We start from the raw sequence: 27,863 nt of genomic DNA, 5'->3' as shown, positions 1-27,863 counted from the left end.
ACGCGACTAGGTAGTGAACATGGTCTATGCCAGTACTCTCACGTGTCTATCTCTCTCCTCCTCAAAATAAGGGGAGAATAAATGTATTTTCATACGGGGAGGATATAGATATACACATGAAAATGCTAACATAGGCCACACTCTCGGACAGATTTATTTTTTCCCAAAAACATATGGTCAAATATTAACCCGATAGTTGTCCGTTGGTACCCATTCGAACTCGGGTGGTTACGGATCCGAACACATAGTTCAGGGACATGATTGTCATTTTGTAAATCATATATAAAATACCCATTATCGCGTAAACTAGAGTTATTTTTGGAATATGTTTCATATTTTCGTTCTGGTTTCCCACTTTTGAAACCCGTCGAAAAAAAATCAGAAAATTTGCCTTCATTCCCTGTTGGCGTTAGCTCAGAAAGAGGTAAGCAAGGAAAGGGAAGGCAGGAAAGAAAGAAGGGGGGAAAATGGTGAAGGTTCGGATGAACACGGCCGATGTGGCCGCAGAGGTTAAGTGCTTGCGACGTTTAATCGGGATGCGATGCGCTAACGTATACGATCTCTCTCCAAAGGTACTTTTGATTCGAAGGTTTCGATTGCCACAAGCTGAATCGCTGTTTATATAAGTTCGAATTAATGAGTTGATTTCTTCCTGCACATTATGACGCCCTAGAAATAAATATTATTCTGATTAATTGCTGTTTTAGCCATTGTATTGATTCGTTATTCATGAATTGCCTCCACTTACTGTCGGATATAATTCATGGAAGTTAAAACGGAGTTTCTCTGTAGTTCTTTCTGAATAGAACTCAATCTTGGGGTTCCATATCACTGTTAGCCGAATCGTTATTGCAATTTCTGGTGTCCACATCGATAACGATACATTGTTTTGTCTCAGACATATATGTTCAAGCTTATGAACAGTAGTGGAGTAACTGATTCAGGCGAGAGTGAAAAAGTTTTGTTGTTAATGGAAAGTGGTGTCAGGTTGCATACAACTGATTATGTTCGGTAAGGATGTGAAACTATTTACTATTTTAGCTTGTATCCTCAGTTAGTTACTTCTTCTTTCACGTAGTGCTTTTTCCTTATACAGTTTAGTTCCTTACTGTTACCAGGGACAAGAGTACAACTCCTTCTGGGTTTACTCTGAAATTAAGGAAGCACATACGCACAAGAAGACTTGAAGATGTGCGGCAACTTGGATACGATCGTGTATGGCCCATTGGAATTTTTTTAATTGTTTTAAGCGTGCTTGGCAATTTTATTTTTCATTGTCTTATGCGCTTAGTTCGTTATTTTTTATTTAATTATTTTTGAATAATATTTTTGTCACCATTCAGATTATTCTCTTTCAATTTGGACTGGGTGCTAATGCGCACTACATTATACTGGAACTATATGCTCAAGGAAACATAATGCTTACAGATTCAGAATTCATTGTGATGACCCTTCTCCGCTCTCACAGGTTTGTGCTTCACATGCTATATAAGGTTATGAGCATAAACTGGATGTTGCTAACCATAGCTGAGCTGACGATTATTTGCAGTAAGACTATTACTCGATTAGATTAGCAGTGTTTTTACATGACAGTTTAAGTTACTTTGTTACTACGGCGTAAGTCTATTACTTGATTAGATTAGCGGTGTTTATACATGACAGTTTAAGTTACTTCGTTACTTCGGCCACTGGGAGCTTAGGAAGGAGGATACCCCAATACTCAAAACTCTCTTCATGTCTTCGCATTTCATTCCAATTCTGTAAGTTATTGGTGAAGATTGGCAGGCGATTCATTTCAATACCATTTTCTACGTAGTGTTCTTCACCTCAAGATATCAGTTCCCTTGGGCTTAGCTTGTGACCAGCAGTTCAGTCGCAACTGTACTTGTCTGATTAATTGCACAACTGTATCTTTCTTGATGATGGATGGTAAACCCTAAGCTTCTTAGAGTGTAGATGTAACCATGTCCACAAGTGGCTGATACTTACAGTGTAGTTTCAACATACTCGTTTATTTGTTGAAACGTTGGATAGAATAATCCTTACTAACTTGGTGTCTGTTTCGAACTTTTCGTGTATGAAAAGTTTGTATTTGTTCTAGCTTATAATAGCTCATTGACTGCAGGGATGATGACAAAGGGTTGGCAATAATGTCACGACACCGCTATCCAATTGAAGCTTGTCGTGCTTTTGAGAGGACTACTGTCAGAAAATTGCAATTGACACTTGATTCTTTGATGGCACCAGTTAGCAATGACTCAATTGAGGCTAATGAAGATGTAGGCAATGATTCTAATAAGTTGAAAGAAAAGCAGGGTGGCCGTAAGAGTGGGAAGCCACCTGATTCAAATAAACCCTCTGGTGATGGTGCTCGTAGCAAGCAAGCTACATTGAAGACAGTTCTTGGGGAGGTGTTGGGTTATGGACCTGCACTTTCTGAGCATATTATATTAGATGCTGGTCTTGTCCCTAACATGAAAGTTGGGGCTGAAAATAAAATAGACACCGATAGTATTGAGATCTTAGCCCAAGCTGTTGGGAAGTTTGAGGACTGGCTCGAAGATGTTATATCAGGTGACAAAATTCCTGAAGGGTACATCTTAATGCAAAAGGGAGCTTCCAGGAAGAAGGAAAGCCTGCCATCTGAAGAAGGAACTTTGAACCAGGTTACTTGATGATTTCATCTGTTATTTCTAATTGAATCCGACATTTTTTTTTCTTCTAATAATTGATATGACTGAGGTCCTCTTTGCTACAGTGATGTGTTAACTTGATTTCCTTGCTCAATGGGCTTGCAGGTCTATGATGAGTTCTGCCCCATTTTGTTAAACCAGTTCAAGTCCAGGGAATTCATGAAACTGGATACATTTGATGCAGCACTGGACGAATTTTACAGTAAAATTGAAAGTCAAAGGGCAGAACAACAGCAAAAAGCGAAAGAGGGGTCTACCATGCAAAAACTTAATAAAATACGTTTGGATCAGGTTATATATCTCCCCCTTCCCCCCTCGAGAAAAAATAAAATAAAAATTCAGAGCCTGGATTATTTTTGTTCCTAGACTGACTTTTGCTGCTTTCTTGCTCTACATATTGTTGAAGTGTATACTACCTCTTTATTTTTCCCTTAATATTAAGGTAATGATTTGGGAACACCATCTTAATAAATGGGGCACAGAACTAGTGAAAAGGCAAAGGGAATCCTAGCGGAAGGAAAACCAAAATGATGATTTCATTGATTAATTTAGCAAGGTTGCGGTAGCTTATGATCATTCCATTGTGAATACTTCCTTTGAAAAAAGAGAGGAACACTTAGTTACCTATAAAAGTGGGAATCATACTAGCCAAATAGACTTCTTCCTAACAAGAAGGGCAGACAGAATGGTGTATAAGGACTGTTAGCTTATCCCTGGGGAGAGCCGGTGTATAAGGACTGTTAGCTTATCCCTGGAGAGAGTCTAACCACCTACCTTAGACTAGTGGTCCTGGATATGTGCCTCAGTGCACAAAAATGTAGGAGGGAACCTATGTACCCTAAGATAAGGTGGTGGAGATTATAAGGGGAGTCCCTAAGATCACTTTCTCATAATGTGGTCAAACAGAGAAAGTGGGACTTTGAGGGAGATACCAATGTGATGTGGAACAAGATGATGACTTGTATTAAGAGGGTTGCTAAAGATGTGCTAAGGAAAGCAGAGGGTAGTCATTAGGCCCTTAGAGAAACTTGGTGGTGGTAAATAACTAAAGTTATAATAGAATGGTAGTATCGTAATTAAAGGGAATCTTAAAGAGTAAATAAGGTAAACTAGAAGAGAGGACAGAATTGAAATTACTATTTAAAGAATAAGGGTAATCTAGGAATTAAAATGAATAAGGACAAATTAGAATAATGAAGAAAAGGAAGGGCAGATTTGGAACTTAAGTTAAAGTCTTATATCAAAAGGTAGGGGAAGGAGGTCGCCTTCTACCTTGGACTGAAACAGCAAAGCGGAAGATAATGGAAGCTTTGAATGGAAGAGCTCCTTCACTTCGGCACCTATCAACTTGAGATTTCAGTCGAACAATATATGTCTAAAGATTTACTGGTATTTACCCAAAAGATTCGGCAATGACAGAGAGCCAGTGATCTGAAACTGCACTTGACACTAACTTGGAGAATCAGTGAGGAACCCTGGTCCGTTATCACAGCAGAAGAGTCGCTTGGGTCCAAGCACTTCAGATTCTAGCCGCCTTAGAGAAACGTTTTGGTTCCTAGAATTTGAAATCGATAGGATCAGAAAACAGAGAGTTCTGGTGAGATCTCCAAGCCCCAATATACCGTTAACAATCAGGGAAGCTAGGATAACAGTAGCAGACTAGAAGAGACAAGGGAGAAGAGAATAGAACAGAGGGAGAAAATAAAAGGAGATGAACCCAAGAGATAGGGATCAATCAGAGAAGAACAAGAACAATCAGTTGCGCTTCAACAGCAAGTATACTCAGTGTAATTTCATTCCAATCTCAAAATTGAGTTCTCATGGCACTCGTACATGTACTTAAATAAAAAGAAACCCAACATGAAAAGGAAACCTACTCTAAATTGGAAACCAGCTAAAAGAAAAAAAAATTAAATTGAAACTAAATAACCCCAAGCAAAATCCCCTACGTATCTACTCACTTTCCTAAAATAAAATAAACTAAATAGTGCATGTTAATCCCAAATAATCCCCAATGAATCCAACATCTAACTGCATCATTGTGAAGAGATGGGTTGAGTATATTTGTGACATACTAAATGGAGATAGGTTGAGGAGAAATTACTCGGACGATTATATTATTCAAAAAGACCCCACACGCCATAGATATATACGAAAGATTAGTGTGGCAGAAGTTAAAGAAGCCTTAAGAAAGGTGAAACTAAGCAAGACACCAGGCTCAGATAACATTCCAATAGAAGTGTGGAAAACCCTAGGAGGTTGTGGGGTATATTGGTTAACCAATCTGTTTAACAAGATTATGAACACAAGGAAGATGCCAGATGAATGGAGGAGAAGCATTGTTGTCCCGATCTACAAAAATAAAGGTAATATCCAAAGCTGCAAAAACTATAGAAAGCTAATGAGCCACAATATGAAACTTTGGGAGAAGGTTATTGAAGCTCATTTGAGAAGACAAACTCATATCTCGGTGAACCAATTTGGCTTTATGTTAGGTAGATCCACGACAAAAGCTATTAACTTGTTGAGGATGCTCATGGAAAGATATAGAGATAGCAAGAATGATCTTAGTATGGTCTTTATTGACCAGGAAAAGCCTATGACCGAGTCTTTAGAGATTTAATCCAACATATCTAGTGAAGAGAGGGGTGTTGAGTAAATATGTGTATGTAATTAAAGATATGTATGACAGTGTGGTGACTAGTGTGAGTTCTGTGGGAGGTCAGAGCAAGGAATGCCCAATTACGATTGGGTTACACCAGGGATCAGCATTAAGTCCTTATCTATTTGCGAAATTGCGCTTATCATGGACAACCTAACCAAGAGCATTCAAGACGAGGTCCCGTGGTGTATGCTTTTCGCCGATGATATTGTTTTGGTGGATGAGACAAAACAAGGATTAACGCTAAGTTAGAGCTATGGATATTAACCTAGGAAACAAGAGGCTTTAAGATTAGTAGAACAAAGACAGAGTATATGATGTGTAATTTTAGTCATACCATACTATGATGGATACCGACATGGTGCGAAATGAGGAAAAAGAGATACCACAAAGTGACTATTTTAGATATCTGGGGTCAATCATAAATAAAGAAGGTGACATAAAGGATGATGTTCCACAGAGAAATAAAGTTGGATAGATGAAGTGGAGAGGAGCTTCCGGAGTGTTGTGCATAGTTGTCACAGCATCACGGCGATCCAAGTCGGTGGAGGGGTGTCATGTCGATATATCGACATGTTGCACGCCGATCATGTCGACCATGTTTTATTTTTTATTTTCTCAATTTTTAATGTCATTTAGTAAGCTATAATATATATCCTATAACATAAAAAATCAACATGAAAGTGTACTACTAGAAAAATATCAACTAATTATTTTAACCCCACATAAACTGATCAATGCAGCTGTTGAGAATTGAGATAAGTCCTAAGCTAGGATGGAAAACACAAAATCAAAGGACTGGTTTTTAGCAGATTAACATTAAGCTGAAGGGAAAAAAAAACTGAAATTATGGAGTTGAATATGTGCTTGCTGCTGTTGTGTACTTGTGTGTGTGTGAGACTGTGAGTGATCAGTGATGGACTACTGGCTGTTTGGCTATAATAAATCCCTCCCCCCCCCTGTCTCTCGACTCTCTCCCTGTCTCTGTGTGTGTATGTGTGGGCCGTGTGGCTGTGTGCAAGGTAAGAAGAAGAAAAAAATAAAAAAAAACACCTTCTCTGTGACTGTGCAAGCCTGCAACTGCAAGGCAAGAATAAGAAAAAAGAAAAAAAAAACCGAGAGGAGTATGGCTGTAACTGGAAAAAGCAGTTGCGAAGAAGAAAAAAGCAAAAGAAAAACAAAAAACCGAGAGGACTACTAAGTGAAATAAATCCCCCCTAATGTCTCTCGACTCTCTCCCTGTCTCTATGTGTGTAACTGTGTATGTGTGGCTGTGCAAGGCAAGAAGAAAAAAAAAAACAAAAACCATACTACTAGTACTGGCTGTAATCATTACCGGAGGCTGGGAGGAGAAGAACTGAAGAAGAAGTTAAGAAGAAGAAGAGGACTGTCTGGGAGGAGAAGAACTGAAGAACTGAACTGAAAGATCGAGTTGCCAGAGGACTGGGAGGAGGAAGAAGAACCAAATTAAGAAAAAAAATAAAAAATTACTTGCCTGGAGTCCTGGAGGTTACCGGAGGCGTTTGAACTTCGAAGGAGTGAAGAACTCTCTCTGCCGAGAGTTGCAGGAAGCCAGGAACTAAAGCCAAAGTTCCCGCTTGCCGGAGTCACGATCCTCTGTCTCACGAACTGTCTGTCTCGACTCTCGAACTTTCTTTTGGCTTTTGCGATTTCTATTTCCCCCAAATTAGGGTATATGTTTAATGTTTTTAATTTTTATGGTAATGTGTATTGCATAAAAAAAAGCAATACACCTCCAATACACATTAACGAAAAAGCATCTAAGCTATTAAATGGTTTAAAAACAAAAAAATTTAAGCCTAACTTTTATACATTCAAATGTACAAACATCGACCGATATGCCCATATATCGTGGTATGGCGTCCATGGCGGCGCCATGGAGGCCATATCGGTCGATATTTATACATTAATCATGGCGGAGCTCGATATGTGGTTTTCCCCAGCGCCAGGACGCCATGGCAACGCCATGAAAACTATGGTGTTGTGTGACCGATTTATTCCTTTAAAGCTTAAAGGAAAGTTCTATAGGACCGTTGTACGACTGGCTATGATATATGGGGCAGCAGAGATGAGGATGTTAAGATGGATGTGCAGAAAAACTAGGAAGGATAAAGTAAGCAATGAACGTATTATAACTTACTTGGGAGTTGCCCCGATCAATGACAAGCTCTGAGAGAGTCGTTTGAGGTTGTATGGTCATGTTCAACAAAGGCCTAGGGATGCCTCAGTAAGGAGGAATGACATGATCCTGATTGAAGGAGCTAAAAGAGCTAGGTGCAGGCCTAAAATGACCATAGGAGAAGTTGTGAAGAAGGACATGCATAGTCTAGGTTTTGTTCCAAGTATGATCTCGTATAGAGCCTATTGGAAGGCAGGGATCCATGTAGCAGACCCCATTTAGCTGAGATTCTCATGACTTGCTAGGCTGTGCCTCTTTCCTCTTACTTTAATGTTTCATCTTTCATTTCTCATCTTATTTTCCATCCCTCTTTTCCCATCTCTTCATTCCCCTTTTTTGTTTAGGCCTCAGTTTTTACCATCCTGTTTTGTTTGGATACATGTAGCTGACCCCATTAAGGTGGGATAAGGCTGAGTTTGTTGTTGTTGTTATCTTTCTTTTGCTAGGGGTTTGCCTGTTTATTAAAATTGTGGTGCCGCCAAATTGCTAGCAAATCTTAACCGAACAAATTCATCCTTTTTACAATCTCAAGGGCGTTTAAGTGATTCTCTTTGACTTTTGCTTGCTCTATTTTGTCAAGTGAACTACCATTGATGCTCTCTTATAAAGTATGTGATCTTATAATTTCTCATGTTTTTTGTTGATTCATGCAACGGCACAATATTTTGCATTTTCTTGTAACTATGGTTGAGTGAAGATACCAGTTACTTTGCAATTTCATCTTATTGTTGCTTTACATGCTTTAAATTTTCATCAGTCTTTCCTTTCTGTATCAGTTTGTATCATCGTTTCTTTACATGTCAGCTTTTATTTAATATTTATACTGCAGGAAAATCGTGTACTCACTCTGAAGAAGGCAGTTGACAATTGCATTAGAATGGCAGAATTGATTGAGTACAACCTTGATGATGTGGACGCAGCTATTTTGGCTGTTCGTGTTGCTCTTGCAAATGGGATGGACTGGGAAGATCTTGCTCAAATGGTGAAGGAAGAGAAGAAGTCTGGAAATCCTGTAGCTGGGCTCATTGATAAGCTCCATCTTGAAAGAAATTATATGACACTTCTTTTGAGCAACAACCTTGATGAAATGGATGATGATGAAAAGACACGTCCTGTAGACAAGGTGTTGCCTAAGTTGCAATGTTATTGCTTTCTCCCTTTCTCTGAACACTCAAATAGCTTCACCTCCATGGATGCATATACCAAAGGTCTTCTATTAGCATTAAGTACCTTAATGTGCATGCACATACAATTTCTGGAGCCATATACATGAACAGCTTAAAAAAATCTCAAGTATATTGCACTTTTTAGCATCTGTTGGTTTGGTTAGACTATTAGTAATTTGGTTGTATGATACTTTCCTTTTGTTTGAAAATGAGAGAATCATTCTTTGATTGTCATCAAGTCTCAACATGAAGCCCTTGAACCTTGCTTCCAGTGGGTTGGATTTGAAGTTTGCTTTGATGAGCAAGCAGAATCATTTAATTCAAAATAACTTGCTTTCAGATCTTTTGTCCTTGTCCTCCATATTCCCTTTGATCAATGATACCTTTTACTTTCCAGGTTGAAGTTGATTTGGCACTTTCAGCACATGCTAATGCTCGGAGATGGTATGAGCAGAAGAAAAGACAGGAGAGTAAGCAGGAGAAGACTGTTACAGCACATGAGAAGGCTTTCAAAGCAGCTGAAAGGAAGACTCGTTTCCAACTTTCTCAGGTAATCTATTTATAATACTGGGATTTTTCTACGTACTTACTGTGTGCTTTACTTGGGGCTAGCTTCAGTTATGAAGGTCGTTAAATAGCAAGTTTGTCCTCTAGTTTGCTCATTATATTTTTGACACATCCAAATGTCTTCTTCATATGATTGTTTAGGGACCAATCTCTTATTTAAATCACAATCTTGCATCACTCTTCTCATTTCTTCTTTCCTCTTGTCCTTCTATTTAGGGCCCAACTTTTACCTGTTTATTGCAGGAGCTTAAAATATCAACTCTGCTTGGGCTTTATTTCTTAGTACAAGTTTGGTGTTCTAAATTTTGTATAACCCGTCTTTCTAAATGACAAAGAACTTGTTAGATGTTTTGTTTTCGAAGTATATCATTTGGTAGTTTGGCACTGGGCACTTGGTAACTGTCAATCATTTTTCATTTGTTTCCTGTTATTTGCAGGAGAAAACTGTTGCAGCAATCTCACATATGCGCAAAGTTCACTGGTTTGAGAAATTTAATTGGTTCATCAGCAGTGAAAATTATTTGGTCATCAGTGGACGTGATGCTCAACAAAATGAGATGATTGTAAAGCGTTACATGTCCAAAGGAGATCTGTGAGTTGATGCCTTCTAATTTATGAATAAATATAATTCAACAATTTGCATTATTATGTGAAAATTGTCAATTCTCTATTTGCAGAGAAAATAAATCAGGTCTGTGATGTATCATGCCGTTTGTCTGTGCATATTCCTTTGCTAAACAAATACTATTAGGCATGATTAATCCAATAGCTGTAACAATTTATAGTTTTGTGTCTTGAAATTTTTCTATTGACATGTACACAGATGTGCATAGGTACTTAACTTTTACCAGGAATTATGAAAGTTAGACACATTTACCAGCATTTAGTGGTTTTTGACCAACTGAAATTATGTTCATCTATTTTGTCTTTTCCTGTGTATTGTATTTTTATTTGATTTTATACAAAGACGGAATTCTTGCATTATGTTGGATCTCTAAGCTTCTCCGTTTGTCATGATCAATCTCAATTGCAATCTATGTTGAAGCTGGTGCATGGAGCTCCTTCACTTTTGTTCATGCTTAGAGCCTTAGAATTGTCCTATGAAACTGAATTTTCTAATTTCACTATCATTAATGTCGATATTTACTGAGATTGAATACAAAACAGGTATGTCCATGCAGATCTCCATGGAGCTTCCAGTACCGTGATCAAGAACCACAAGTCAGAACAACCAATACCTCCTCTCACTTTAAACCAAACGGGATGTTTCACTGTAAGTTTGCCATGTTCATCCATTGTGTTTGATTTTAACTTTCTTCACTGTTTTCTGTTTAGTTTTAAGTTTGGTTCTGTCTTTGTTTGTGTGTGTGTTTGGGAGGATTGTTTGTATATTTAGTTGGAGTGTGGTTCATCTTCCATATGTATTTCCATCTGTAGGTTTGCCAAAGCCAGGCATGGGACTCAAAGATTGTAACAAGTGCTTGGTGGGTGTATCCCCATCAGGTCAGTAAAACTGCTCCCACAGGAGAATATCTTACAGTTGGGAGTTTCATGATTCGTGGGAAAAAGAATTTCCTTCCTCCACATCCTCTTATTATGGGCTTCGGTATTCTATTCCGCTTGGATGAGAGCTCCTTGGGATCACATTTAAATGAAAGGAGGGTAAGAGGTGAAGATGAAGGTGGGCATGATGTTGATGAAAGTGGTTCTCTCATAGAAAATTCTGATTCTGGATCTGAGAAAGAAATAACTATTGAAGGACTAAAAGATATGAACAAAGAATTGAACGGCCCTTCAGATTCAACTGAAGATAATTGTGAACCAAGACCGGATCTCATATCTGGAGGTATTTCTTCTCAAACTGTTTCAGTTCATTCAGGTCTTGAAGCAGTTGACATTGCCGAAGTTCCTGTTGAGGACAGAGCTGCTACGCTGAATGGTATTGATGACGAGAATGTATCTGATACTTCCAGAAAACACTTTTCTTCCATCTCACCCCAACTTGAGGATCTTATTGATAGGGCTCTTGAGCTTGGATCTGCTAATGTGTCGGGAAAGCATTATGGGCCTGATGCTTCTCATGTTGAATTGGTGGAGGATAATCATTATGAAGAACAAAAGGCTTCAGTAAGAGATAAGCCTTATATTTCAAAGGCTGAAAGACGGAGGCTTGCGAAAGGCCAGAAAAGTGGCACAGTTGATTCAACTGTTGAGCGTGAAAGTGATGAATGCAAGGAAAATAAGCATGCTAGAGAAGAATCCAAAGAAAATAATGTTTCAGGTGTTCATGCAGATAATAATGCTCAAAACTCAAAGCCATCTAGTGGAAGGATCAGCCGTGGCCAGAAGGGTAAGCTTAAGAAGATTAAGGAGAAGTATGCGGAACAGGATGAGGAAGAAAGGAGAATTCGTATGGCTTTACTAGCTGTAAGTATTAAGTAGCATTACCTACACTTAATTTTCATTAAAACCAATGTAGACATTGCTGCTTGTATTTGTCTCTAAATATGATGGTTATCTAAGGCTTCACAGTTGCAGGCTTGGTCATTAGTCATTTAAGCTAGCTCAATGGCATGCATTTTATTGACCCTTGTATTGGTTTGCTACTAACATCATTTAGGAATTTTCAGTCTGCTGGGAAGGCTCTCAAGAATGAAAAAAGTTCACAAGATGGAACCACAACTGTTGTGAAAGGAACAAAGTCAATTGCTGGTATGTTACTATTATATTTTCTAGGTCCAGAGAACTGATAATACTATAATAGTCATCAGTGATTTACACATCTTTGCCCTGTTTTGCCCTTCTTTAATGCTGCAACTATGATGTATCAAATACTCTGATTACCAAGCCATATGGCAACCACTTCTTTTCTGCAATTTCATTCTAAATATTTTGGCTAAAGGTTCTTTGGGTGCTGGCCACCAACCTGATGCAACAACACTGCACCATCCAGCTTTGGATTAGCAGTGTAAAAGAACAAGCAGCCATATCTTAAATTATTGAGTTGCCATCATAAATGATGGGTGTTTTGTGTCCAATCAAACTAATGAAACGTTGCTTTTTTTTGTTGTTGTTGTGGTAGCCTAGTAGGGTCTCACAGTTATTGGAGCAACCCAAATGTTTTCTTCAATCCTCTTTTTTATTTTTTGGAGAAAATTAAAGGAAAAGTTCTTCTTCAATCTCTTTTGCAGTGTAGTATTCCTCATTGTTTTCATAAAATTTGATTAACACGAATATGTTTTCTTTTTGTCCCAATCCATTAAGGTCAGTGCTTTTGAGTCTTTAATGACAAAAGACCACTCCAAAGTCATGCATGTTCTCAATGCTTGAAACCCTAATCCTTTATTTGAGTACTCGTCTGATCTTCTTTTGGCTGGTTTCAAGAGAGGCATGAATGTAAATGCATTTGGGTTTGTTCGTCTGGGTTTATCATCAAATAGAGGTTAATAACGCTTTTTTATTGTAAAATAATGATTCTATTGAAGAATGTAGAGAAGATGGATGTTGCACAAACATAGTATACTAAGAACTCACCCAGCGGAAAGGCTAATTAATAGGGGAAGGCCCCAGATACTTCTGCTGTTGGTGGTTAGACAACTTCTCCGATAAATCCCTCACCGTGCCGTAATATATTTGATATAGTATACTCCCCTTATTTGTATATCTACGGTATGTAATTGGTGGTAAAGCTTGGGCTGCCATCATGATGATACATGCTTGAATTTTGAGGCGACCACTTTGAGGAAAAATCCCGATTGTAGGACCCTTTACAATCCACTCTCCTGAGACCGTAGAAGTGGGACTTACGCCAGGTTTTGGACCTTTATAGCTGGTGGTAAAGACTAATCTTGAGTTGTCATATTTCAACTGTTAGGGTGGGTCTTAAGTTGTTATATTTCAACTGTTAGGGTTGGTCTTAAGTTGTTATATTTCAATTGTTAGGGTGGGTCTGACTTTTAAAATTAGAATGATGTGGATATATTTCTCATCCCCTAATATCGCCCATCTCTCAAGCATGGATATGGTCACTTAATACTAAAGTAATAACTAACCATTTGTAGTGAAAAGTATTGATTTTCTGCACTTTTTATGCAGTCTCTTAAGAAACCAGAGTTTCATTTTTTTTTTACTGGAATAGAACTTCAGAGCTAATTTTCCCTTTTTCCTGACTTGATAGGCCCAGATGATGGTTCAAAAATATGTTATAAATGTAAGAAAGTAGGTCATCTATCTCGTGATTGTCAAGAACATTTAGATGAGCCTGGTGATGTTAAGGCTGTTGTAAGCAAGCGCACAAAAGATGGTAGACCTGAAGATATCCCGGATGCACTTTTGGGTAGCAACACTAATGAGATGGACAGAATTACTATTGAGGAAGATGACATCAATGAAATAGGTGAAGATGAGAGGGAAAAGTTAAATGATGTGGATTACTTGACTGGGAATCCGCTAGCTAATGACATTCTTTTGTATGCTGTGCCTGTCTGTGGTCCTTACAATGCACTACAAACATACAAGTACCGTGTGAAGATAACACCTGGTAGCGCAAAAAGAGGAAAAGGTATTCGAATTACTCTTTCTCTTATGAAATACCTAATGCCTAATAAATGGAAAGCTTCAGCCTCCTTTCTTCCCCCCCCCCTCCCCCTCCCCCTTTTTTTTAGTTCCTTTTCCCTGTCAAAGCTTATTTTATGAAAGTGTTTATCTCCTTTCATATTCTAAGTAGACATGGTCATGTTTTGAACAGTTTGATATGGATAAGTAAATCTAATGTCCTAGGTGTCAGGATAAGGTTTTAACTGCTGAATCTTTCTTAGTATTAGATAATAAATATTTATACTGCCAACAAATAAGGGTTGGTAGCTTGGATTATGGTGGTTTTCCAGTTTCCTGCGAAGGCAAGACATATTCTCTTTGTGTTTCTCCATATAAATTTTAGTTGTGTGTGTCAGTATGCTTGGTTAGAGGCATAGTACTATATCTCGTGATATATCGGTATCTCGGGCCTACCGAGATATCCAAAATATCCAAAATTTGGCGAAATTTCGTCGAAATGTTGCATTTTTCTGCAATATTTCAGGAGTCCATCTCGGTGGGTATTTGGCCATATCTAGGCCTGATACTTCATGGACACCCTTATTTAAGCTAAATAAATACATTTAAATCTTCATATTGCAAAAAAAATGAACTCAAAGTGGTGTTTTGGGTTTGCACCCTTGATTGACTGTATACGGTCGGACCCTGTTGTATAAAATAGTTAAATACATATTGTTTAAGTACTAAAAGACATAATAAGAAATTTAAATAAAGTAATGAAACAAAAATAAAGTCAAATGTAGCCTTTAGTTTAAACTCATAAAGTCACAAGTGCATAAGTCATAACTCATAAACTTCATAATAGTCAATAGTTCAATACTTACACAAAGTATTTCTACGAAATATATCGAAATATACCGAAATTTACTGCTCAATACACAGTATTTCTATGAAATACACCGAGATATATCGAAATTTCGCTGAAATTTGAACTTTTTTCATTTTGGAAGCCCATCTCGTCTCGGTAGTGTCGAAATTACCGATTTACCAAAATTTCGGTGATATTTCGCGAAATTTTGTACCATGACTTAGAGGGCAGGCCTTGGTGCAACAGTAAGGTTGCTCCATTGTGACCAAGTGGTCACAGGTTCGAATCTGGAAACTGCCTCTCTGTGAAAGCAGGGGTAAGGCTGCGTACATTATGACCCTCCCCAGTCCCCGCAGTGGTGGGAGCCTCATGCACTGGGTATGCCCTTTATGTCAGTATGCTTGGCAGTGGTCGAGCCTTGGTGCAGCAGTTAAGTTGCGCTATTGCAACCTGTTGGTTGCGGGTTCAAAACTTGGAAACAGCCTCTCTTGCGAAGCAGGGGGTAAGACTGCGTACATTTGCCCCTCCCAGACCCTGCAATAGCAGGAGCCTCGTGCACTGGCACGCTCTTTTTTTATTATTTAATTTTTTTATGTCAGCTTGCTTGGTGTTTGTATGAGTTTCAGTCACACTGTTATTGCTGTATCACTACTTTGTACTTCTATTCCCTTCTATTATTAAAATTGTATAAGAAAGTATCACATACTGTATCATATTTTGAGCAGATCAGTATTAAATATCATTTCACATACTTGATGTGATTCTGGATGTGGGAAACTGAATTCATACCTATGCATATGGTTATATGAAAGAACTTGTAGCGCAGGATGGGGCAGTTTCTACAAGAGAGTTTTCAACAATGTTTTTATTGTATGCTTAGGCTCATCATCCTTAATTACCATACTCCAAATTGCATGCATGCTCCACTAATTCATGGACCCAGACTGAGTGGTAATTTCCTCCTTGGGTGTGGAGCATGGCCAGAAATATTAGTGGATTTCATATAACTGTATCAAGTATCACTGTTAGTAGTCTCAGTTTTATCTTGTAGAAAGTTGAAATGTCTTTCAGTAATATAGTTCAGGCCCATATCCCCATCAGATAGGGCAATCATCTGCAACTTGATGAGCTGGTAGCCTGGTAGGCATGGGGATGTAGTTTTAAGATGACAGTGATTCTCTTGTTCATCCCTTATTTCTTCATAGTACTCCAAGTTAGTTAACCGACCCCATTAAGTTGGGATAAGGCTGAGTTTGTTGTTGTTGTTGTACTCCAATTTAGTCCATTACTTTCTCACCTTACTACTAAAGCATTGAGCTCCACTGTTCATAGGTTGTTAATTGTGTGTTTTTACTAATATTGTTTGATTAATGCAGCGGCAAAAACTGCGATGAATTTGTTCAGCCACATGCCTGAAGCAACAAATAGGGAGAAAGAACTAATGAAAGCCTGTACAGACCCTGAGTTGGTTGCTGCCATTATTGGCAATGTAAAGATCACTGCTGCTGGTCTTTCCCAACTGAAGCAGAAGCAGAAAAAAGGAAAGAAGGGAAGCAAGGGAGGAAGCTAATAGACGTTACCTGAACAAGGTTTTATATTCGTTCTTTTCCTTTGTCCAGCCTCCCCTGTCCACCAATAGGACAAACCTGTATACTCCTTTCTAGTCTCCCATTCACCCCTTTCTTTGAGTTTCGTTTTTGTTTTTCGGAATTTGGCTACTTCTGTACAATACTTCAGAGTATAGTACTTCTTAGTTGAAGGGAAAATATAGAATATCAATATGAGAATGTCTCTTTCTTACTCAGCATTAACAGATGACAAATAATTAGATTTAGCTGCTGTTATTGTTACTGATTGAAATTCCAATCTATTTAAGAGGAATATTTTCTTGGAGTCATTTTGTTTGAGGCTCAAATTTCTATCCGTCCAAGGAGGGATACATCTGAGTATGGTCTGACGGGCAAGTTGACGCATAATTTGGGAAAGTTTATGAACGGAGCTAAACGGCCCGAAATTCAACTGGCCCCTCCCCTCGATTATGCCTTAAAGACATCCCTTCCCTACATATTGAATAATGACTCTCCCCTTTTCTAAAATCTTTTTTGATTTTATCAATCGTACCCGTTCTATGAAAAAATGCTGTAAAATGATGACATCAGCCTTAATATTTTCATTTAAACTCAAAGATACCCTTATATAGTGTACCAACAACTGTTTAGCTCAGTTGGTGAGCCGTGGTGCGCTTCATGCCCATGCTCACCAAGAGGTCTCGAGTTTGAGTCTCTTGGTTGATATCTTATCCCCTCCCCGGTTCGCCCCCCCTCCTTCTATCAAATATATATGTAAAGCTCCCAATTACCCAAAAAAAATAAAAGAGAACTAAGTGAAACAAAGAAGAATTTCTTCGTTCGAACTCTTTCCGGCGAACCCATGTGATTGAGGCTGAGATTCGTCGGCCGAAGCCTATCTTGGATCTGCCTGAAAATTTGTAGGAAATTTCAGGCCGAGGCGGCGATTACAGGTGATTGGGAACAATGTCATTGCTGAGAGCCACATCAATCTCTGGATCTGATTCACCAATTGAGCTACCAATCTACCAATCTTGGTACCAACAGTGGATTTAATTTGGGACTGGGTTGCAGTGTATATGAAATTAAAAATAAAAAAGAAGATCGAAGGAGGAGAGATGAATTTCTGCTGGGTTGAAGAAGATTGGAGATGGAGATGAGGGCTTGGATTTCAGTTTCATATGGAGAAGGAGATGGTCTTATAGGATTAGGACTTTTGTTTAATTATATATAATGGTTTGTAAATTGAATGAAAAGGGTTCCCCTTCTCTTATTCTTAGTCTTCTTCTTCTTTCTTTTTGTATTCTATTTTCCTTGGATATTTTAGAGTTTAAATCACCTCCATAAGCCGATTCAACCCTTGGATCCCAACTCCCAACTTAGTCTTCCGTTGTGAGATTTTTACTGAAAACTTTAGATCTGGTTCTAAACCTACCGCCAGATCTAATTTCAGGAATTTCTCTGGAATTTCTCTCAAATAATGGCATGGTGCTGGAATCTCTAAGGCTTAGAATCCATAGGGTTTGGAATTACCTAGTTAATCCATAGAGATGGTCTTCCAGGTTTAGGGTATTAAAGAAGAAGAAAAAGAGAAGTAACGGGGAAGAAGAGCGTTCAATTGGCGGCAGCCATGGTTCTGGCGCGCGCCTAACTCTCTGCGGGGCGAAAGCGAGCCTTTGGCTTGCCTTGTTCTGACACGCTAGCAGTTGTATATAGTCGGGCCCTTGCTTCTTTAGATTGAGAGTTTGGAGGTTTGAGCTGGATTTTCACATTAGAAAACGGAGAAGATGATTTGGTGGGTTTGACCATGGTGGAGGAGAAGAAGTTGCGGATTTGGTGGCTGCAGTAGTTAGATGGGCGGAAAAGATGGGTTTGATCATTGGTTGTAGGAAGAACGAGAAAAAAAAAAGGCATGAGATTAGAAATGATGGTATTATTGTCTTTTTCATTGTATCAAAACATTACTACCATTAGATTCAAGTCTGACAATTTTACAAGTTGATCTCGATATCAAACTGATCGTGCAAACTTCAACAAGAGACTCTTGATTTCCAAAACAGCAGAAGCAAACACTGACATTACTTCCTCTCAGACTCCTATTTCTGGACAGTCCACTTGAGGACAGGAAAGAGGGGAGAATGGTAACGTTAATTTCCATAACTCAATCTTGCTATTTATGCCACAATGGATGTCAGGATAAATAACCAAATTTGCTGAAATATTTTAGTAACATTCTTCCCAGCCCGTGTACTTCCAGTTAGGATTCTACAGATGAAGGGAAATTACTCAAATCTAGACCTTCAACTGGCAAAATCTGATGTACGTGGGCCTAAGATTCCATCAGAGCTCAAAGTCAATTCACTCTGCAAAAAAGGTAAAGAAAAAAACAATTGGGGCTTAAAAGCTTGCAGAGATGTATTCAATAAGTTTAGACATCAAAATACAAAATAATGCTAAAATTTTCATAAGCTCATGAATATTATGGCCCTCTGAAATAGATGATATGAGAACTAAAACACACATTGCATGTGCACATTGAAGGGGATAGCCTCCCCACTGTCATCTCATAGATTTCCTTTCAAATATTTATCTGATAAGATGACCATATTCATCTCAAGTATATACAAGTTCTAAAAATCTGATTATCTGAAGAAAAAGAAAACTGAAACATTATCCTTGGATGAACAACCAATCGAACTGTCAATCTGAGTCAGCTACATCGGTGGAATGCTCAGGGATACTCACTTTCAGTGTTAGAACCGGAGAAAACTGGCTGGATCAGATAAACTCCAAGAATTTTGACTTTGCAAAATTAATGAGGATAAAAAACTCAACCCGACAGACCCTCCTGCTAACAATTAGGTGATGTCTACAATTCCTGTTCCACCATTCCACTGTCTATAGCCATATTTACTGTCATGTCTTTTCACACTACATTCCAAATCATTATTGGACATCCCCGTTCCCTTGCATTACCTACTGTGCATATCACTCCTTACTGGCGCAGTCATTGGTCTTAAGCATACATGATCTATCTCAATTGGCCTCCCCTCATGTCATCGTCATCTATTGGTGGTATCCCTAAGTTTCCAGGGATGCATTCATTTCTAATGTTATCCTCTCTAGCCTTGCCGCTCATCCATTTCAAAATCCACAACTAGGACTCATTGCCAAGAGAAATTACATCCCTCCCCTTTCTTTTTAATGTAGATGGGGTTCAGCTAAGTACCACTCTACAGTAGGATCGATAAAAGTTGCAGCAGATCATCAATAATAGAAGCAAATCAGAATTAGAAGGTAAACACCAAAATAGAAAGAAAATAATAACTTGCAAACCAGCAGTGGGAATGACTCCCAATTAGGATCCAGTGTATGCCTTGTGGAGAAGATAATCCGAAACAAGTTTGGTGTAATTTTGATGGACAGAAGTGAAGTTATGAAGGGGGAATGAAAATAGAAGGCTAAGGCTTGGAAGCAATTCAGCCAATAGAACAGGCTTGACTGAGGATCGAATGGAGGGGATAATGGTGTGAAGTGATGCTCTAAAACTCAGCAGGGTTTGATTTAATGAAGGAATATGGAGATATCTAACTCAGATGTTGCAGCAGAGAGAACTCTCAGGAGCAGCAGCAGCAGCCTTGGAATGTTGGAGATGATTGCAGCCTTCGATTGACCAATCTGGCCAGCAGTTGGGGAAGGCAAACAGAGTCAATTGATGAGCAGGTTGTACTCTCCAGACGCTTCAAATATGACCTCAATAGGTTCAGTAGCTGAAGAGATCTGAAGCCTTGAAGTTGCAGCAGAATCAGAAGAGAAACAGAGCCGCAGGGTGCAACAGTCTTTTACTTGATTGTGTAAACAGAAGCAGCGATACTTGGTGTTGATTGTGGTATCGATTCAGGTCTTCAAGGACTCTCCAGCAGCAATAGTTACAGACACAAGAGACAGCAGCAAGCACACTCGATTGGGAGTAGAGGAATAATAAAGAAGAGAACATAGAATAGGAGGGAAGGATAAGGAGACTCGACTCTCTCAGCCCTACGGTTTTGGCTCTCTCAGCCAGACCTCCCAGCCCTTCAAGTCACTCACATGGACAAGAGAAAACTGGCTCAAAGCAATAATAATCGACTTCATTAAATCGTCTGTAGGCTACTAAGAGCCATTACATATATACGCAGCAATACCTTGCCCCTCAAGTAAATAAAAAATAGAAAGTAACTTGCTACCAAGTAGCTTACAACCAAAATAGAAACTTCCTAAAAAATCTAGCTACTTTATTTCAAAATAGAAACTCCTATTTTAGAGAACAAAACAAAAATAGTAACAAACTGAAATTAGAAACTACCTACTATACTTTCTAAAACGGAAAATAGAAACTAAACTATGGCAGCATTAGGATAGAATCTTTCTCCACTTGATGGGCCCACAAAATCTTCCAAAAAATATCCCACAAGGAAAATATGGGCTGTGACGCTGTTCACACAAACAGTGTTTTGGCCTCTTCTTCCTCATGTTTTGTCCTACATCACTTTTGCTCTTTTGTTAGTTAAAAATCAGTAAGAGAGCTAAATATTTAGTTTTTCTTCTTTCATTCCTCTCTACTTTTCAAACACCTACGAACTGAATATCTGAAGAAATACCTCTGGCTGGAATCTCAACATGTCAGCACGGGCCATGGCTTCTGCTTGGGCTATTCGCTGTCTGAATGTCCTAGCCATCTCCTCTGCCTGTTATAACATGATCAGAAAAATACTGTTACAACTCCAGATTGGACAAACATGAGGGAGTACAGGACATGAAAAAATCAGGATGGGGTGCCACCCAATGACCGCTGGGTGTGGGGAGAAAAAAAAAAGAACGGAAATAGTTTACAGCGTCCCTGCTAATACTCTCTACTCACATCTGTTAAATTACACTAATATCAAGACCAATATGAATTTATTCAAAAGGTTAACCTGAAGCACACAAGGGACAGTTATTATGCTCTAGAACTACAACATAACATTAGTAAGAGTAAAAACGAGAATAGTACACGACAACTCTTTAAAAGAAAAAAATTACCTTCTCAAAAACAAGCTCTGGATTGTGAATCATGTCTCCAGGCGTAGGTTCTAGTTTTTTGGTAGACAGACTCACCCGGCCTCTCTCACGGTCATGGCTCAGTATCATGACCTTCACAAAAGACAAGCAGTTTATAAAATAAAATTTTAGAAATTCCAAAGACAACCTTTGTGAGATGGCCATCAAGTTTCACAATAGAACTGGTATTTTGGTTTAAGAAGTACCTTTAGGGTGTCACCAGGTTGAAGGACAATAGAGATATCGGAAACACGATCATGACTGATCTGACTGATATGGAGAAGGCCATTAATCCCACCAATGTCAATGAAGGCACCATATGGCTTCAGACTCTGCACAGTTCCAGTAACAACTGATCCAATCCCAAGATGCACCTGGCTGTCAGCCATGACCTTGCGGTTACTGAAGACAAGTCTGGACTTCTCCTCATCAACCTCCATAAATTTCAGTGGAAGCTCCTTATTTAGGAGCTCTTCTGCTGTTGATTTCTAGTAAGCACATGGAGACATCAATATTTATTTCTCAGAAATGCTTCGGACTTGACTTAAGAGGGAGTGGGGGGTGGGGAAACAATGCACAAAAAAAAAAGAAGCTAGGATGAGAAACAAACAGATGATATCTGTGAGAATGGAACAAATCCCGTAAGGCCCTCCACAACTACTACCACTCCACCTGTATTTCCACCAACAATCTGCATTTTCTTTCTAATTAGTGAAATGAAATCGTTATTCAAACTTCAAGATAATACAGTACAAAGAAAAAGAGGAACATAATAAACATTGGAAAAAAGGAAAAATTAATTTCCATGAGCAGTGATGATAGCAAGGGTAGAATATTAAACTTGAAGATGGTACAGAATGAATAACTTGAAATGTTGACTAGAACTGGTCAGTTACTTAACTAGAGATACTTGCCTCCCAGAAAAATCAGTGTCAATGATAATGCCATATTGCATAAAAGATAACATATTATTAACAGGAGAAAGATGGTACCTATTTCCTACATAGCCTGATTAGAAGAACAGGACATGCCATTAATAGGCTGCAATAAAATATTTTATTGTAATGTAACCTTCCCACCTTACCATTGACGACCACATCCTCAGCCTGAAGCTGTCTACATCGCTCATATGCAAGGTTGTACTGGATTGCACATAAGCTCAAGATCAAGCTATTGTCAGCTTGATTCTCCCCAATAATTTCAAACTCTGATTGTAAGCCAGGAACAATGCCTGCTTCCTCTACATGTTTTATCCTATGCATACATGCCTCTTTGACAGGTAGGTAGGCCGAAGATTTTGCAAAAATGTCAACTACTGCTCCATTAGCATCTGTACAGAATACTGTCCCTTTGACCTGAAAGAAAATGAAGGTCCAGGTCATCAAACAACTCTTCCAAGCAAATAGAATCGCAATTGACTACACCCAAAGCTTTAAAAGAAGTGAAGTACTTAAAAGAGTGACTTTTGATAAATTGCCTCTACAAAGAACCAAATTTTGTTAAGTAATTAAGTGGAATATCTGCATTCAGATTCTGACATTAATGTGGAATAGGTACTCTAAAAGAATGAAGGACAGAGTATTTGTTTATGAAAAGGTCTAAAGTTTATGAATGTAAAATAGCCTAAGATTCTCATTCCACAAAAGTTTCTGATGAGAAAACCATGCAATAAAGACTCAACCCAGAAGAAAAAAAAAGCATAAAAGTTTACAATAAGTGATATACATAAAACCAGGCCACCAATGGTGGTCGCCATGTGGCAAAAATCAAGCCTAGAGGCACGAAATCAAGCCCAACATGCGATGGGCCTAAAGCCATAAGGAAACGTTGAGATTTGATTCCCCATACCTAGCTCATGATCAAAACTTTCCATGATAGGCTAACAAACATGGGACTCTCCATGATGCCAGTTACGAATAAAGACAAATCATTCTGTTAGCAGTTCCCAAGTGGACTAAGATCTACGTGGTATGCGTGAACTCAAGACTACGTGAATTGAGGACATTCCTCCCTCATCCTATAAATAGATCAACACTACTCATAGTACGCAGGTGAAAACATCTAATCTTAAGCCTACTTCTTTTTCTGCCCTTTTTCACTGCTGTTTGCCAGGAATTCTGACATAGACACCAGAGAGTCCCCACTGGAGCCCCCTCCGGTGACCTCCTCAGTCCTGTTTTCTTGACTCTCTATGTGCAGATTTACCTCGTGCGGATTTCCGCGGCTACAGATTGGCAGTTGGCACCCACTGTGGGGGTTGAACCCATGACCACAAGTCTAGCCAATGATGAGGTCAGGGAACACATCTCATGATATTGTCTACTCTGGGATGCCCGCTGAAGCTAGCTTAATGTCACCCTCATGGTTTTAAAAGGCCTCATGAGGGAGTGAGGACTCCAATCCTTCTATGGACCACGGTCTTCCCTTCACTCACCGATGTGGGACTATCTTAGTCCCCCTTGAGGCTAGTTTTTACCCACAACAATAAGCATCTAGAACATCCAAGACAGTCTATTCAGTGGTACAAACTGAGAAGGCCAATGTATATAGATTTGACATATTTATTGCTTTCAAACTCAGTATGAAAATGTTTCCAAAACCAACTAACGTGAGACTGTGAATCCCTATGTATCAACCAGATTCTCCAATTGTAAAAAGCTCAGTAAGACGCATATGATCGATACCATGAATTCAAGCACAAAGATCTCCATTAACGTCATTATTATAATAAGTTCAAATTCACACCCATCAACCAATGTGATTCAATGTCCACACAAATCCAACAAGAGGTCCAGTTATGAATTAGCCAGACTGATTAAACATAAGCAGTTCTTCAGAAACCCAAATAATAAAAACACCCTGGAGAAAGAACAAATTCTCAAGCTAAACCATGGAACATCATCGAATATTTGACATAATTCAGCAATAATTACTCATTCAATCCCCTAACCATCGAAAAGTTATTTTTTACTCGTTAGAAGGGGTGAAAAAGAATGGGGATCCAACTCTCTTTCACCTTGGTGCCAATTTCGAAATTGAAGTCGTACTTGTCGAGTGCAGCATGGAAATCTTCCAATGTAAATGATACACCTTCCATCGGAGCTGTACGGCATCGGTCGTAAGCTTCTTCAAACATTTCCTTGAGCCTCCGTCTCTCTGTAGTCTGGGAATTTGAAATGGCCACAGCAGAGACGATGGGGGAAAAGGCAGTCTTTTGAGGTTTTGGAGAGAAGGGCTTGGAGAGGATAGAGGAGGAGAGAAGTGAACATCTCAGGCCTGCAAACTGCTGAGCCAAAGATGCCATTTTTCAGAGATTTGTGAAGCGAAGTTGGGTTTTAGTCTAGAATACGTCTCTACCCAATTTTGCTCACGCACAATTAACACATGAATGAGATCGTGAGAATTCTGGCTTGTTTGACTTTATACGTTCCTTCGTTTTCGATCGCGACACAGATAAGAATTTAAGATAGATGGATGGAGCCAGTGAAAGAGGAAGGGAGGAGTCATCATCGGGTGGGAGAAGCAAAAGTTCTTTCCGAATGTCCCAAGGTTTTTTTCTTTTTCTTCTTCTCCTCTTATTATTCATTTTTATTCTTTTTCCTTTTTGATAAATTATACCTAGGGTTAGGGTATAGAATTTTTTTTTTTCGAACAATTTCTTAGATGAACCAGATAAGAATTCAAATTATAAGATAGGAAGGTTTCAATTTTGTTATACATCCATTACTTTCCATTTTGAAAAGATTTACTTAATCCCCAAAGTTAGATGGTACTAGGTCCTCATGCCACACAAGAATTTAATAAAAAAAATTAATTGGACACCCCCTTGACTATGGCCCGTTTGTTTATTATCTCCAACTTTTTAAACAATTACCGCCAGATTTCAGGGAGTGTCAAGTAATTGTTTGAAAAGTTGGAGACAGTAAGCAAAATGGTCATAGCCTAGGGGGTGTCCAAATAATTTTTTCTAAAATAAAAACAAACTTTCAACATTGCCCAAAAAAAATGATTTAAACCACGATTAGGAAAATAGGAGGGAAGGGGCACACAACTTTTTGTATCTATATATTTTTTTACTGAGCTTCCTTCCACCCACGGTGAATGGGATCTCATTCACCGCGGCATGGGAGAGGGCGGGTATAGGTATCGGGAGAGTATTTTGGAACATAAAAAAACCCTTAGGAGGGGTCTGTGAACCCTAGGATGGTGGATGAACCATCTTCTATTTTATTTTTGTTTTGTTTTGTTTTGTTTTAATATGTTTCTATTGTTGTCTATTCCCGAGACTCAACTAACATTAAGAATTTTTTCATACCGGCGGATGGCGGAGTATTAACAGGCGATACTACAGATTATGTACGAACTCTTGCTAATGGAAAAATAAAATTCAATGAGGCTTTAGTTTATCAACAATTAAGATGTACTTCCCTTTGGATTCGATGCTATAGCTTTGTTTTCAAATTTTTTTTTTTGGAGAGGTTAATAGGAGATCTGATTTCTAACCCTACAATTAAGGTGCACTTTCATAGGATTTCACAGTATTTAAAACAAATAAATGACATTGGGGCAATTTTGAAAGTTTGTTTTTATTTTGTATATAAAACAAATTTGAAACCTACTTGTCTTGTAATTTCGGTTCTTATGTTGTGGATCTAAGAAATTTGTTCTTTTTTGTTTTTTTGGGTAAGAGTTAGGGCATAGATTTCGTTCATGACTTTAGAGAATGATCTATTGGCCTATTGTCACTCTGTCTCCTTTGTTCTAATCAATTGACTTTCGTCTACCCAAAATAAAAATGTGTTGGCATGCATCCCATGTATGTCTGTACACATTTGTGGGAGTCCAGATCCTCTCCAATGACGTTTAACCATTAGAGTCGATCTCACACCACTCATGGTATTCCGACCACTACATACACTATCTCATATAGTCTGAGTTTCTAATATATATTTTACCACTTGACAAACTCTATTTAAAGTATAGTTTTACATGTGAGCAAGGGGCCTTAGGATCATCAGTTCACAATTTTTTTGTTCCATTACATCAACCACATGACAAATATTTGAGCTGCCATTATAATCTTACAAAAGGAGACCATTCTGATAAGTTCGTCATTTTTCTTGACATTGGAAAATGTTTTTTCTTTTGAACATAACCTATTTTATTATCCAACCATATAAATTTGAGATATGGTCTTTTGATCAAGTACATAGGGAGCGCAATAATAAAGAGCGACGGAACAGTTTTTACATGAGAGTAGAGTGGTCATTTTGTGTGATGATAGAGATATAGACAGATGATGCTGGTGTACCCTAATCTTTCCCATATAAATTATGGGCAACAGATCGCTACTAGACTGTGTGGCCTGCATCAGCATGGAGACCAATGAAAGTGACACACTAAAATACTAAAAAAGGCATTGAAAATGTATGAAAAAGATTTTATTTTCCAAACAGGATTTTTCATCCAAGAGAGCCAAATCATTCTTGATCTAGATTTCTAGATACAGGCTATCATATAATTTCCCACTAGGGATTTAGAAATTGGTATCTCGGTTGATACTGATCTTGATTGGCCTATTTTCATTTAAAAATTGATTTTCTTTTTAGTTATCATTTTACCCTTGGTCTATACCAATCCACCAATACAAGATCGGCTAGGAATCGATCGACCCCCACCAATTACAATATGAATCAGTAACGATCCCTTCAGATATCGATACAAATCAACCGATCCTACCAGTTTGATACCAATTACTAAAACCATGCTTCACACTACTAAGATTCTAAGATAGCAGGTTTCTATTCTAGACTTGGCTGTCCGAAGAATGAAGAGATGGGAGATTGGGACAGGGAAGTGTGTTATAAGAATTGGGATTGGAATAGCAAGTCGATTTGAATTGAAATCAGTCCAAGGCCGGATCGATTGATTCGTATTGGTTTTTTAGTGTTAGGGCATTTTTTTGTTTGATTCTATGATCGATTCCTCACCGATTCAAACTAATACAATCTGATTCAAATCAAAATTGACCAAACCGATCCAAATTCTAATTCCATTCTCTTAAACCCTGGGAGGAGGACTTTACAGTTCACATTTTGAATTTGAAGATGTGGATGGAGGTAATAGAAGTGGGCCTTGTCTTATCCATACCAGTGCCAAGGAGAGTGGAGATGTTATGCCCAATGGGGTCCATTCTAATGTATGGGTTCTAGATTGGGCCTGTCTAGTATGGTATAGATTAAAGGGCTTGATTTAACGCGTTTTATAGGTTTCGGAGCTTTAGACGTATCGATCAAGTACCTAACAGGAGAGAAGAGCCATATATAGGAGAAGCAATGAGTGAAATAGGCCTTATACTCGAAAACCATAACTCTGATAAGGGGCAACTAAGGAGAGGGGCATGGTGAGGCAAAAATAGCCCCAAAGCTCAGGATGGACCCAATTTTAGTACTTGGACCTTGCAAAGCTCTCAATGGGCTCATGAAATGAAACGAATGGTCGAGTTTTCTTTTGAGTATGGTGGA

At 38.6% G+C, this 27,863-nt stretch overlaps 2 protein-coding genes across 3 annotated transcripts; one reads left to right on the top strand and one right to left on the bottom strand.

Annotated features, from left to right (window-relative positions):
- Positions 1-351: 351 nt before the first annotated feature.
- On the top strand, positions 352-26,197 carry LOC122657871 (nuclear export mediator factor NEMF). Of its 2 annotated transcripts, XR_006332381.1 has the most exons (15): positions 352-572; positions 899-1,011; positions 1,119-1,215; positions 1,344-1,468; positions 2,126-2,666; positions 2,799-2,984; positions 8,385-8,678; positions 9,119-9,271; positions 9,726-9,880; positions 10,456-10,561; positions 10,726-11,715; positions 11,919-12,000; positions 13,466-13,849; positions 16,069-16,385; positions 26,186-26,197. XR_006332381.1 is itself a non-coding variant. In XM_043852664.1 (14 exons), exons 1-14 carry the CDS (start codon positions 468-470, stop codon positions 16,260-16,262), a joined length of 3,525 nt encoding a protein of 1,174 aa, XP_043708599.1. In that variant the 5' UTR covers positions 352-467; the 3' UTR covers positions 16,263-16,475. The 2 variants fall into 2 exon arrangements, 1 of the variants encoding a protein (XP_043708599.1); XM_043852664.1 differs by lacking the exon at positions 26,186-26,197 and having other exon boundaries at positions 16,069-16,475.
- Positions 18,336-24,720, bottom strand: LOC122657872 (30S ribosomal protein S1, chloroplastic-like). The gene is made up of 7 exons (XM_043852665.1): positions 24,356-24,720; positions 22,419-22,694; positions 21,950-22,030; positions 21,546-21,827; positions 21,322-21,432; positions 20,901-20,987; positions 18,336-18,623 (listed from the first exon to the last, which is right to left on the bottom strand). Exons 1-7 carry the CDS (start codon positions 24,641-24,643, stop codon positions 18,561-18,563), a joined length of 1,188 nt encoding a protein of 395 aa, XP_043708600.1. The 5' UTR covers positions 24,644-24,720; the 3' UTR covers positions 18,336-18,560.
- Positions 26,198-27,863: the final 1,666 nt, after the last annotated feature.

The sequence above is a fragment of the Telopea speciosissima genome, chromosome 4, assembly GCF_018873765.1.
Source record: "Telopea speciosissima isolate NSW1024214 ecotype Mountain lineage chromosome 4, Tspe_v1, whole genome shotgun sequence".
Taxonomy (NCBI): Eukaryota; Viridiplantae; Streptophyta; class Magnoliopsida; order Proteales; family Proteaceae; genus Telopea; species Telopea speciosissima.
This window is presented reverse-complemented; position numbering and strand designations above follow the sequence as displayed.